At 36.2% G+C, this 15,192-nt stretch overlaps 1 protein-coding gene across 4 annotated transcripts in view; it reads right to left on the bottom strand.

Annotated features, from left to right (window-relative positions):
* Window positions 1–1,987: 1,987 nt before the first annotated feature.
* LOC140633280 (coiled-coil domain-containing protein 7-like) overlaps window positions 1,988–15,192 on the bottom strand; it is a 356,022-nt gene continuing 342,817 nt past the window's right edge. For all 4 annotated transcript variants that reach the window (XM_072825599.1, XM_072825602.1, XM_072825600.1 and 1 more), the window contains 2 exons: window positions 4,770–5,001; window positions 1,988–2,159 (listed from right to left, as the gene is read on the bottom strand). In XM_072825599.1, the coding sequence (XP_072681700.1) occupies window positions 4,946–5,001 (56 nt within the window). In that variant the 3' untranslated portion in view covers window positions 1,988–2,159; window positions 4,770–4,945. The remainder of the gene's footprint in view (window positions 2,160–4,769; window positions 5,002–15,192) is intronic.

Genomic DNA, 15,192 nt, shown 5'->3' with positions numbered 1-15,192 from the left:
GTGTACTACAAAGCTGTGATCATCAAGATAGTATGATGCTGGCACAAAAACAGACACATAGGTCAATGGAACAGAATAGAGAGACCAGAAATGGTCCCTCAACTCTATGGTCAACTAATATTCAATGAAGCAGGAAAGAATATCCACTGGAAAAAAGTCTCTTCAATAAACGGTTCTGAGAAAACCAGACATCCACATGGAGAAGAATGAAACTAGACCATTCTCCTACTCCATACATAAAGATAAACTCAGAATGGATGAAAGATCTAAATGTGAGACAAGAATCCATCAAAATACTAGAGAGGAACACAGGCAACACATTTTTTGAACTTGGCCACAGCAACTTCTTCAAGATACATCTATGAAGGCAAGGGAAACAAAAGCAAAAATGAAGTATTTCGATTAATCAACATAAAAAACTTCTCCACAGCAAAAGAGTCAACAAAACTAAAAGACAACCTCCAGAATGGGAGAAGATATTTGCAAACGACATATCAGGTAAGTGTCTAGTATCCAAGATATATAAAGAACTTATTAAACTCAACAACAAAGAACCAAACAATCCAATCATGAAATGAGCAAATGACATGAACAGAAAGAAATTTCACAGAGGATGACATAGACATGGCCAACAAGCACATGAGAAAATGCTCTGCATCACTTGCCATCAGTGACATACAAATCAAAACCACAATGAGATACCACCTCACACCAGTGAGAATGGGGAAAATGAACAAGACAGAAAATAACAAATATTGGGAGAGGATGTGGAGAAAGGAGAACTCTCTTGCACTGTTGGTGGGAATGTGAATTGGTGCAGCCACTCTGGAAAACTGTGTGGAGGTTCCTCAAAGAGTTAAAAATAGACCTGCCCTATGACTCAGCAATTGCACTACTGGGGATTTACCCCAAAGATACATATGCAGTGAAAAGCTGAGACACCTGCAACCCAATGTTTATAGCAACAATGTCCACAATAGCCAAACTGTGGAAGGATCCTCAGTGTCTATCAAAAGATGAATGGATAAAGAAGATGTGGTCTATATATTCAATGGAATTTACTCAGCCATTAGAAATGATGAATACCCACCATTTGTTTCGATGTGGATGGAACTGGAGAGTATTATGCTGAGTGAAGTAAGTCAATTGGAAAAGGACAATCATATGGTTTCACTCATATGGTAAATATATAAAATAATGAAAGGGATTATAGAGGAAAGGAGGGACAATGACTGGGAAAAATTAGAGAGGGTGACAAAACATGAGAGACTCCTAACTCTGGGAAACAAACAGGGGTAATGGAATGGGAGGTGAGTGGGTGGGTTGACTGGGTGACGGGCATTGAGGGATCACTTGACGGGATGAGCACTGGGTGTTATACTATATGTTGGCAAATCGAACTTCAATAAAATATACATATAGTAAAAAACAGAACAATAAAACAAATCTCCACTTAAATAGAAACACATGATTAGATAATAACAATAACAACAATATATATAATTAATTATATATTAATATATTATTAAATATATTATTATTATTATTATTATTATTATTATTATTATTATTATTATTCCAGGGCCAAAAGAGAAAAGAAGACCACATAAAGACACTTGACTATTATTCATTCAATATTTATGTTCTTCCCTCTTATTCTTTTCAATATTCCTTTTGATACCAGCATAAATTTAGTTTATAAATCTTTCATAGTTCTACTACAGCTCATGGTATGATAGGTAGTTTTACTAAATACTATGATTTGCAGGTTTACTAAATATAATATAAAGAATAAAGACTTTGTTCTGACCTCCTCAATGAATTTCCAGTTTTAATGTGAAAAAGATAAAGCAAGATATATTCTTTTCTAAACATATTTACCTGGAAGCATAAGAAATGTGTGAAGATGACTTTTCTCTGTGTAACATCGTACAAAGTAAATTTGCAAAAAAATATGACACTTAAATAATCATGACATATCAAAACCTGCAGAGAACAAATTTCATTTTATTGCTTTTATACCACACCAGAAGATATTGCAGGGACATTAATGAATAGAAGCAAGCTGGAACTTCAATGTAGAGCTTCTTTCTTAACACCAGCAACAAAAGGCTTTGATCTTACACTTTCAAGTTTGTTCTGGATAATAACGAAGAATTCTGAAAATAAACCAAGTAATTGTAACTTTCATGTAATTCAACTTCTAATATATGCACATACAAACATTTCTGAAACTTTTGGTTTTATGCATTTCTTGTTATTAGAGCATATGTTACATCAACTGCATGCCATTTTTCAAAATATTTTCTAGAACCTTTGGTTTTCAAAATCAGTGATCTTTCTCTCAATGCTAAAAAGTTTATTTTAGCTGGACATTGAGAAAGACTTACACCTTAAGCAAATTATAGTCAAGCTCCTCACAGCCCTCTTTTTGACTAGGCCTTGGCCCTGTCCTTGGCCTGCTTTTAGCAATACTGTTCAGCTAGTTTAGTAGGAATGCTCCTACTCTTGAGGTCTCCTTTTAGTAATTTTATATTGACCTCCTCCCTCTGTTCATTAGCTGTAAATCCCTAGTTCTCTTTACTGTATTTGGAGTTGAGTTCAGTCTCCCTGCCTTATTCAGTAGTCTTGAATAAAGCCTTCACTACCATTTTAAACAAATGTCAGAATAAGTTTTTAAGAGCATTGTTAAAAAGGGAAAGGGCTTGCCTTATCTTTGATGGTGGCCAAAGCCTTCCAAAGGCTGTAGATCCTACTCACTTTTGTCCTAATTCTGGCCTAATTTGAGATAGTCAGTGTCCTTGGTTGAAATTGACATTGTCTATTCAATATTAAGGGACATTCTACTACCATAAAAAAGCCCTACATTTTATCCAACAACAGTGTTGAAATACTTACTATTCCTGCTTCTACTTCTCCAAGGGTCTGTTTACTTATATCAGTCATTAATCAACAAAAATATTTCCTGTGTTTTTCTGAAAAGCTCACTGCCTTCCAGGTCCTGACTAACTGTTGGATCATTCATAATTCTTGAGTTGTGCCATTCAATATTGAAGCCATAAACCACATATGGCTATTTAGGTTTAAGCTGATTAAAATTAAAAATCTAGGTTCTCAAGTCACACTTGAGAGTCACACATCTCAAGAGTTCAACAAGTGCATGTGACTCAGAGCCCCATTATCAGAGGCACAGGTACAGAAGATTTCCATTATCACAAGAAATTTTTATTGGAGTGAAAGTTGTAATTGACAAGAAATAAGCAGTTTGGGAGAAGAATTTTTAACTGGAGCCAATATAGATTACATTTGTTTTGGGTTTCCTCTGCCAGTAGCTATAAGATTCTGGCTATTAAAAAACCCTGCAATTATTTGTATATGGTTTTGAGTATTGGTTGATTTCTCTTATATCATCAAATGATAAGCACCAGGGTTCTTAACTCTGGCAGTACATTTGAAACAACTATGAAGAATCTGGTTTAATTAGTCTGGGATGGGAACAAAGAATTAGTGTTTTTTAAAAGCACCGCAGATTAATTCTGTTTTGTAGACACACTTGAGAAGCACTAATTTAGCACATATGTTACCTCATTTAATCAAATTATTACATAATTAATATATATGACACTATTATCTGCATAGTCCATAGGGGCAAAATGAGAAGCTGCAATGGGTCCAGTTTAAGTAATCCCAGCAATTGCCATGCATGGGGACAGATTGCTATGTTGAACTAAAATTTATGTTGAAAAAATAATTCTAGACAGAAACATAAAATTCACCTTGTTTGCAATCCAATTATTTGGTAACGTGCAATAACAATTTTACTATTTGTTTCTGCATATATTCTCTCCAAAACTCTCAGGAGTTGTTAATATGCTTCATCTTTATATTACCTCTGGGGTGGTTTCACAGTTTTGGAGACTAGATAATTGGTCATTAGCAAAAAAATTATTTTATTTATTTTTCTTGGCTGATAATTTAATTAGGCTCAATTTATGATTTCTACTTACCTGTTTTTTACTACTATACACTGTTTTTTACTACTGCATATATTATAAGCATTACCTAAAGGTAATGAGAGATTTTAGAGAATAGCCATTATTTCATTAAGTTTTCTATTTTATGTTTCTGAAGAAATCTATTTTCTCTTAATTTTTTATAATAAATGTAACACTAAATGGAACTCCACATACTTAGATTAATATCATTGTTCAATGCTCTAATTCGGCTGGAGATATAAATATATATCTGTAGATATATATACATATATAAAACATATATATATGTTGAATGATTATATATATGTGTATATATATGTATATATATATATATATATATAAAACATTCAAGTTTCAAAAGGGTATTGTATAAATTTAAATACTCATGTCAGTAATGATTCAGATTGGATTTCAAACCATATCATCCAATAGTACTACTCACTCCTGGGCACATTGAAAATGTGGTTAAAAATAATATTTTAATGTTATCAACATTGATTGGCAAGAGTCATGTCTTTAAAATTATTAGCACTTATATTTTGTGTGTGTAGAATTTATAAATTCTACAAAATATGCTCTAATACATATCAATCGGGTTATTGTCATGAGGCATTTATGTTTACTTTATGTACTTTTTGTTGTTGAAATGTGTTGTGTAGTGTTCATATGTTAACATTTTGAGTAGGCTGAATATTTTAATCATTTGTGATTTAAAATATAAATAACTTTTTAAAATTAGAAAAAAGAGAAAGCATTGCAAACATTCAAACTTACCTGCTGCCAATGAAGCTCCTCCATGATCTAGACCTACCGTAGGATAGGGTATTTCCCACTATTGTTCAATGAGCACCATCCTTTCAAGTCAGTGTTAATTTTCGTAAAGCTTCTACATTTGCAATTTTCATTGTTATCTCCATGAATTTGCTCATGTTGGTTATTTTGACCAGAATTCATTTATTCTCAGAAACAGGGGTGTGGTAGAAATTTCGGGGAGCAATATGTGGCACTTTAAAGAAAAGTTATTGTGTATTAAAAAACTTAATTTCATTATAGTTGATCTAATTTTTATTATATGTAACCTATGAAAAACATTATTATATATGAATAATAGTAACACTGGAAATGGAAATGGAAAAGTAGTACATAAATCATACAAATACATACATAAATCAACCCATGTTTCTATAGAAATGATGCTGGGACACCCTTAACTTAGAGCAGTATAAATATAGTACAATGGTTCTCCAAATTTAGCCTATGCCAGAATCACCCAGAAAATTTGTTAAGACAGATTGCTGGATTTCTGGGCATTGATTTTGTATCCTGCCACGCTACCAAATTGCTGTATGAGTTCTAGCAATCTTAGAGTGGAGGCTTTTGGGTTTTATATGTATCATGTTATCGGCGAAGAGGGAGAGTTTGACTTCTTCTTTGCCAATTTGAATGCCTTTAATGTCTTTTTGTTGTCTGATTGCTGAGGCTAGGACTTCCAGGACTATGTTGAATAGCAGTGGTGAGAGTGAACATCCCTGTCTTGTTCCTGATCTTAGGGGAAAGGCTCCCAGTGCTTCCCCATTGAGAATGATATTTATTGTGGGCTTTTCGTAGATGGCTTTTAAGATGTCAAGGAAAGTTCCCTCTATCCCTACAGTCTGAAGAGTTTTGATCAGGAATGGATGCTGTATTTTGTCAAATGCTTTCTCTGCATCTAATGAAAGGATCATATGGTTCTTGGTTTTTCTCTTGCTGATATGATGAATCACATTGATTGTTTTACGAGTGTTGAACCAGCCTTGTGTCCCGGGTATAAATCCTACTGGGTCATGGTGAATAATTTTCTTAATGTGTTGTTGGATCCTATTGGCTAGTATCTTGTTGAGAATTTTTGCATCCATGTTCATCAGGGATATTGGTCTGTAATTCTCCTTTTTGTGGGGTCTTTGTCTGGTTTTGGAATTAAGGTGATGCTGGCCTCATAGAACGAATTTGGAAGTACTCCATCTTTCTATCTTTCCAAACAGCTTTAGTAGAATAGGTATAGTTTCTTCTTTAAACGTTTGATAGAATTCCCCTGGGAAGCCATCTGGCCCTGGACTCTTGTGTCTTGGGAGGTTTTTGATGACTGCTTCAATTTCCTCCCTGGTTATTGGCCTGTTCAGGTTTTCTATTTCTTCCTGTTCCAGTTTTGGTAGTTTGTGGCTTTCCAGGAATGCGTCCATTTCTTCTGCACCCCGATGTTTCTAGCAGCAATGTCCACAATAGCCAAACTGTGGAAGGAGCCTGGGTGTCCATCGAAAGATGAATGGATAAGGAAGATGTGGTTTATGTATACAATGGAATATTACTCAGCCATTAAAAACAACAAATACCCACCATTTGCTTCAACGTGGATGGAACTGGAGGGTATTATGCTGAGTGAAATAAGTCAGGCAGAGAAGGACAAACAGTGTATGTTCTCATTCATTTGGGGAATATAAATAATAGTGAAAGGGAATAGAAGGGAAGGGAGAAGAAATGTGTGGGAAATATCAGAAAGGGAGACAGAACATAAAGACCCCTAACTCTGGGAAATGAACTAGGGGTGGTGGAAGGGGAGGAGGGCGGGGGTGAGTGAGTGACAGGCACTGAGGGGGACACTTGACGGGATGAGCACTGGGTGTTATTCTGTATGTTGGTAAATTGAACACCAATAAAAAATTAATTTATTAAAAAAAAGATTGCTGGAGGGGAGGAGAGGTAATATGGCAGAAGAGTAGAGGATCTCATTTCATCTGGTCCTCTGAATTTAGTTAGATTCCTATTAAATCATTTTGAACACCTAGATGAATTCAACCTGAATTATAAGAAAAGAATGACTAGAATTCTACAAATAGAAAAGCACCCACCTTCTGCAAGGTAGGAGTATGGAGAAGCAAAACTGAAGGGATATGTCAGAAGATAAACAGTGGGGGAAAGAGCCTGTGGAAGCTGGTTACCAGAAAGTGAACTAGCACAAAATTGGAACCTTTAGAAATCTGATCCTGCAAGAGACATCCCTGCCTATAAGGTGCTCAGTGGTGAAGCAGGGCAGAATCCCAGGTGGGCAGTGTAGTATCAGGGTCCCCAGGGTCACAGAAAGAACAGAGTTGCCTGAGCTGACAGTGTTTCCAAGCATTGGAGTGGGCAAACTGGTTTCAGTCAGTGAACCTGGAAGGGGCTCTCAGCTCAGCTTGCCAGAAACCTCAATGCAGGGCCCTATTGGGTGAATGCTTTCCATACTGGGCCCTATAAAGGACAGAAACTGGGCAATCCTCTGACTTCTCCCAGAAATATCAGAATGGGTGCACACAGAGGCCTGGAAAGCCTTCAGGGAACAAAAGCCACACACAGCAACCTTCTTACAATGAGCCTGGCCCCCCACTGCACAAGGCTTGGTGCAACTCTGCCCAGGCAAAGACATCTGAGAATCAGCGCAGCAAACCCCTTCCCCTGGAAGACCAGCTGGAAGAATAGGTAAACAGCAAGTTTATGGACCAAACAGGACTGCAAAACTCCAGCACTAGGAGAAAATAATATATAGAATTCAAGGTTGTTTCTCATTATTTATCTTTCAGTTAAATTTTTTCCATTTCTTGGGGATCCCTGGGTGGGTCAGCAGTTTAGCACCTGCCTTTGGCCCAGGGAGTGGTCCTGGAGTCCTGGGATCGAGTCCCACGTCGGGCTTCCTGCGTGGAGCCTGCTGCTTCTTCTGCCTGTGTCTCTGCCTCTCTATGTGTCTCTCATGAATGAATAAATAAAAAAATCTTAAAAAAATTTTTTTTGCATTTCTTTTTTCTTTTGTCCCTTTTCAACTAGTTTTGTATTATATCAACACTTTGTTTTTAAGTATTTTTTTAACTTTCTATTTTTACATTTGCCTTTTCTAGATATAGTCTTCATTTTTGGCTTCCTTTCACTATATTCAATTTTATTTTTGTATATATATACAATTTACATTTACATTTACAAAAAATTTTACAATTTTGGGATTTAGCACTTTTTAAAAAATTTATCATTTTAATTTTTAATTTCTCTCACACAGAGAGAGAGAGAGGCAAAGACACCGGCAGAGGGAGAAGCAGGCTCCATGCACCGGGAGCCAGACGTGGGATTTGATCCCGGGTCTCCAGGATCGCCCCCTGGGCCAAAGGCAGGCGCCAAATCGCTGCGCCACCCAGGGATCCCAAGTGCTTTCTAACATAGAGACCAAAACACACTCAAGACCAAGTGGATCATCTTATTTTGTCAACCTTGTGACATTATGAGATTATATTCTTTACCCCATCCCTTCTTCTCTGGACAAAATGACTAGGAGGAATTCACAGCAAAAGAAAGAACCAGAGATAATACTCTCTGCCACAGAGCTAACTGATATGGATATAAGTAAGAAGTCAGAGCTGGAATTCAAGGCAAGTTGATAGAAAGGAAGGAAGTTGAGCAAAAGAGAAAAACAACTAATGGACCATGAGTGGAGGCTTCAAGAAATCAGCAATGCAAAAAAAAAAAAAAAAAAAAAAAAAAAAAAAAAGAAACAATATTAGAACTATTTGCATCCCTGAGGGAGAAGAGAGAGAGAGAGCCAGAAGATTTATTTGAGCAAATCATAGCTGAGAACTTCCCTAATTAGAAAAAGGAAACAGACATTCAGGTCCAAGACACTGAAAGGACCCCTACCAAAATCAGTAAAAGTAGATCAACATCCTGACATATAATAGTGAAGCTTTCAAATTTCAGAGATAAAGAGAAAATCCTAAAGGCAGCTTGAAACAAAAGGTTCTTAACCTACTGGGGTAAGAACATTAGACTAGCAACAGACCTCTCCGTAGAGACCTGGCAGGCCAGAAAAGGCTGGCATGATATATTCAAGGTACTAAATGAGAAAAACATGCAGCCAGGAATACTTTATCCAGCAAGGCTGCCATTCAGAATGGAAAGAGAGATAAAGAGCTTCCAGAACAGAAAAAAACTAAAAGAATATGTGACTACTATTAAGGGGGATCTTGTTAGCAAAGAGAGAGCCCAAAAGTAACACAGACTGAAAAGAAATAGAAACAACTTAAAGAAACAGAGACTTTACAGGTAATACAATGGCAGTATATTCATATCTTTCAATAGTTACTCTGAACGTAAATGGGTTAAATGCTCCAGTCAAAAGCACAGGTTATCTGATTGGATAAAAAAGCAAACCCATCCATATGCTGTCTACAAGAGGCTCATTTTAGACCTAAAGACATCTCAAGATTGAAAGTAAGGGGGTGGAGAATGATTTATCATGCTAATAGACCTCAAAACAAGGCTAGGTAGCAATCCTCATGTCAGACAAATTAGATTTTAATCCAAAGACTATAGTAAGGGATGAAGAATTAAAAGGTCTTTCCAACAGGATCTAACAATTATAAATATTTATGCTATTAACTTGGGAACAGCCAATTATATAAACCAATTAATAATCAAATTAAACATATTGATAATAATACAATAATAGTAGAGGACTTTAACACTCCATTTACAGCAATGGACATATCATCTAAGCAGAAGATCAACATGGAAACAAGGGATTTGAATGACACATTGGACCAGGTAGACTTCACAGATATATACAGAGCATTCCATCCTAAAGCAACAGAATACACATTCTTCTCGAGTGCACATGGAACATTCTCTAGAATAGACTACATACTGGGTCACAAATCAGGTCTCAACTGACACCAAAAGATTGGGATTATTCCCTGCATATTTTCAGACCACAGTGCTTTTAAACTTAATGACCACAAGAGGAAATTTGGAAGGAACTCAAACACTTGGAATTTACAGAGCATCCTACTAAAGAATGAATGGGTCAACCAAGAAATTAAAGAATTTTAAAAATTCATGGGAATGAATTAGTATAAAAACAACTGTTCCAAACCTTTGGGATACAGCAAAGATGGTCCTAAGAGGGAAGTACACTGTAACATAAGCTTTTCTCAAAAAATTAGAAAAATTTCAAATATGCAAGCTAACCTTAAACCTAAAGGAGCTAGGGAAAGAATAACAAATAAAGCCCAAACCAAGCAGGAGAAAAGAAATTGTAAAGATTAGAGCAGAAATCAATGAAATATAAATTAGAAGAACAGTATAACAGACCAACAAAACTAGAAACTGGTTCTTTGAAAGAACTAGTAAGATCGATAAACCCCTAACTACGCTTATCAAAAAGAAAAGAAAAAGGACCCAAATTAATAAAATAATGAAAGAGGAGAGATCATGACCTATACCAAGAAATTACAAACCATTTAAAAAACATTATGAGCAACGAAATGCTAATAAATTAGGCAATTTTGAAGAAATGGATGCATTCCTGGAAACTTATAAACTACCAAACTGAAACAGGAAGAAATAGAAAACCTGAAAAGGCCAATAAGGAGCAAGAAAATTGAAGCAGTCATCAAAAACCTCCCAAGAAACAAGAGTCCAGGGAAAGACGCTTCCCAGGGGAATTCTAGCAAACCTTTAAAGAAGAAATAAACCTATTCTTCTGAAGCTGTTTCAAAAAAACAGAAATGGAAGGAAAACTTCCAAACTCAATGAGGCCAACATTACTTTGATCTCCAAACCAAACAAAGACCTCACCAGAAAGAATTACAGACCAATATCCCTAATGAACACAGATGCAAAAAATTCTCACCAAGATACTAGCCAATAGGATCCAAGAGTACATTAAAAGGATCATTCACCATGACCAAGTGGGATTTATTCCTGGGCTGCAAGGTTAGTTAGTTCAACATTCCCAAATCAATCAGTGTGATGCATCACATTAATAAAAAGGAAGGGCAAGAACTATATGATCCTTTCAAATGATGCAGAGAAAGTATTTGACAAAATACAAAAACATATTTTATTGATTAAAACTCTCCACAGTGTAGGGATAGAGGGAACATATCTCAATATCATAAAAGCCATATACAAAAAGCCCACAGCCTATATCATTCTCAACAGGGAAGGACAGAGCTTTTCCCCTAAAGACAGGAAGGAAATAGGGATGACCAGTCTCACTACTGTTACTTAACACAGTACTACAAGTCCCAACCTCAGCATTCAGACAATGAAAAGAAATAAAAGGCATTCAAATTGGCAAAGAAATCAAATTCTCACTCTTTGAAGATTTCCACTTTATGTGGAAAACCAAAAGACTCCACCCTGAAATCAATAGAAATCATACAGCAATTCAGCAACATGGCAGGATATAAAATCAATGCATAGAAACCAGTAGAATTTCTATACACTAATGATGAGACAGAAGAAAGAGAAATTAAGGAATCAATCCCATTTATAATTGCACCCAAAACTACAAGATAGGATTAAACCTAACCAAAGAGGTAAAGGATCTCTACTCTAAGTTTTTAAACTACAGAACACCTTGAAGGGAATCAAGGAAAACACAAACAAATGGAAAAACGTTCTACGCTCATGGATTGGAAGAGAAGTATTGTTAAATTGTCTATGTTACCTGGAGCAATCTATACAGTTAATGCAATCCTTATCAAAATACCATCGACATTTTTCGCAGAGTTGGAACAAATAATCCTACGATTTGAATGGAACTGCAAAAGACTCTGAATAGCAAAAGGAACATTGAAACAACAACAACGACAACAACAACAAAAACCCCCAAATGGGTGGCATCACAATCCCAGACTTCAAGCTGTATTACAAAGCTGTGATCATCAAGACAGTATGGGAGTGCCACAGAAACAAACACCTAGATCAGTGGAACAGAATAGAGAACCTTCCGCAATATGGTCAGCATATTGTTGACAAAGCAGGAAAGAATATCTAATGTAAAGAAGACAGTCTCTTCAATAAATGGTGCTGGGAAAATTGGACAGCTAGGTGCAGAAGAATGAGACTGGACCATTCTCTTACACCATACACAAAAATAGACTAAAAAATGGATGAAATACCTAAATGTGAGACAAGAATCCATCAAAATCCTAGAGGAAAACAGGTAGAAACCTCTCTTACCTGGCTGCAGCAACTTCTTGCTAGACATGTCCCCAAAGGCAAGGGAAACAAAAGCAAAAATGAACTATTGGGACTTCATCAGGATAAAGCTTCTTAAGATTTTTAAAAAATAAAAAAATAAAAAGCTGCACAGCAAAGGAAACAGCCAGCAAAACTAAAGGTAATGTACAGAATGGGAGAAGATATTTTCAAATGATATAACCGATAATGGGCTGGTATCCAAGATCTATAAAGAACTTATCAAGCTCAACACCCAAGAAACAAACAGTCTGGTCATGAAATGGGCAGAAAAGACATTTCCCCAAAGAAGACATACACATGCCCAACAGACACATGAAAAAATGCTCCGCATCACTTGCCATCAGGGAAATACAAATCAAAACCACAATGAGATACCACCTCACACCAGTGAGAATGGTGAAAATTAATAAGACACGAAATAATAAATATTGGCGAGGATTCGGATAAAGGAGAACACTCATACACTGTTGTGGGAATGCAAACTGCACAGCCACTCTGGAAAACAGTGTGGAGGTTCCTCAAGAAGTTGAAAATAAAGCTAACCTTTGATCCAGCAATTGCACTACTGGGTATTTACCCCAAAGATACAGATGTAGTGATCCAAAGGGCACCTGCACCCCAATGTTCACAGCAGCAATGTCCACAATAGCTAAACTATGGAAAGAGCTGAGATATCCATTGACAGATGAATGAATGAAGATATATATATATATATCTATATATATATCTATATATATATCTATATATATCTTAATATATCTATATATGATATATATACCACATCTTCATATATCTATGTATATATATGTATATATATTACATGTATATACATATATGTGTATATATATATAAAATGGGATGTTACTCAACCATCAGAAAGGACAAATACCATTTACATCGATGTGGATGGAGCTGGAGGGTATTATGCTGAGTTAAATCAGTCAACCAGAGAAAGACAATTATCATATGATTTCACTCATATGTGGAATATAGGAAACGACATAGAGGATCATAGGGGAAAGGAGAGAAAACTGAATGGGAAGTAATCAGAGAAGAAGACAAACCATGAGTAACTCTTAACTCTGGGAAACAAACAGGGTTGCTGGAGGAGAGGTAGGGGGAAGGGATGGGGTAATTTGGTGATGGGGATAAAGGAGACCACATGATGTGATCAGCACAGGGTATTATTTGCAACTGATAAATTACTGAATACTACATCTGAAACTATGTATGTACTATGTGTTGGCTAGTTGAATTTAAATTAAAAATAACAGATAGGGGATCCCTGGGTGGCTCAGCAGTTTGACGCCTGCCGTTGGCCCAGGGCGCGATCCTGGAGTCCCGGGATCGAGTCCCGCGTCGGGCTCCCGGCATGGAGCCTGCTTCTCCCTCCTCCTGTGTCTCTGCCTCTCTCTCTCTCTCTCTCTCTCTCTGTCTACCATAAATGAATAAATAAATCTTAAAAAAAATAACAGATAGCTGGACTTGAACCCCAAAGCTTCTGATTCTGTAGGTCGGAGGTAGGATCCAATAATCTGTACTTCTAATATATTCCCAGCTGATGCCCCAGCTGCTAGTCTTGAGACCACATTTTGACAAGCATTGATAGACAAATGTCAAAAGTTCAAATTCACTGGAATGTTGGATTTGGCGGGGGGGGGGGGATACATATAATATATCTATGGTTCTTTAAAAAATCAGTATTAAGAGACAATTTGTATACTGCAAAAGAAAGAGTTCATAAAATTAGTATCAAGGAGGAAATAGTGGCAATTCTTTTTAGGCAGAAGACTCATTTTGAGCTGATAGAAATGAAGACTGGAGTATGAAATATCTTTTTATTCAAATAATGTTTGTTACAATGTTATTTGTTAGAAAACTGAAAACAACCAAAGTGCCCATTTAACAGAGATCTAGTTAAATAAACTATGGTAATGCTCAAATATAAAAGACATAAAAAGAATTAGGTTGATTTGAACAGAAATAGAAAAAAAATCCTAAAATTCATAAGTAAATATTAATGACCCTGAATTGACAAAACAATCCTAAGAACAACAAAGTGGACACATCACATTTCCTGTCTTCAATCTATTTACAAAGCGATAGTAATCAAAAGAACATAGTACTGCCACAAGAATAGGCATCTAGACCAGTGGAGCAGAATAGAGGTCTTGGACATAAACACATATGCAGTTGAATAACTTTTGACAGGGGCACCAGTAATATACAATGGAGAAAGGGTAATTTCTTCAATAAATGGTACTGGGAAAACTGGAAATCCTAATCTAGGGAATGAAATTGCAACCCTGTCTTATACCACTCACAAAACATTAACTCAAAATGGATCAAAGACTTAAAAGTAAAACCTTAAAGTGTAAAATTCCTAGAAGAAACAAAATTAAAAAGATCCTTGGCATTGGTCATTGCAATGATTTTTTTCCAAAAGATACCATAGGTAGACAACAAAAGCTAAAATAAACAAGTGAGACCACATCCAACTACAGAGCTTCTCAACAGTAAAGGAAGCAATCAATTGAAAAGGCAATCTACTGAAGGGGAGGAAATATTTGCAAGGCATATATCTAATAAGGGGTTAATACCCAAATTACAAAGAACTTTTATAACTCAACAGCAAAAAGCAAATATTCCATTAAAAATGGGCAAAGAAGCTGCATAGATATTTTTCCAAAGAAGACATAGGTAAGGCCAATCAGTATTTGAAACATGTTCAACATCACTCATTATCAGAGAAATGCAAATTGAAAGCACAATGAGATAACACCTCACATTTATTAGGATGGTTATTTTCAAAAAGATAACAAATGTTGGCAAAGCTGTGGAGAAAGGAAACACTTATACACTGTTGATGGGAATGCAAATCGGTATAGCCATTATGGAAAATCATTTGGCAGTTAAAAAAAAAGAGGGCAGCCCGGGTGGCTCAGCGGTTTAGCGCCGCCTTCAGCCCAGGGCGTGATCCTGGAGCCCTGGGATCGAGTCCCACGTCGGGCTCCCTGTGTGGAGCCTGCTTCTCCCTCTGCCTGTGTCTCTGCCTCTCTCTCTGTTTCTGTGTCTCTCATGAATAAATAAATAAAATCTTCTTTTTTAAAGAAAAAATAGAGCTACCATATGATTCATCAATATTATTACTGGA

This window comes from Canis lupus, chromosome 5 (assembly GCF_048164855.1).
Source record: "Canis lupus baileyi chromosome 5, mCanLup2.hap1, whole genome shotgun sequence".
Classification (NCBI taxonomy): domain Eukaryota; kingdom Metazoa; phylum Chordata; class Mammalia; order Carnivora; family Canidae; genus Canis; species Canis lupus.
This window is presented reverse-complemented; position numbering and strand designations above follow the sequence as displayed.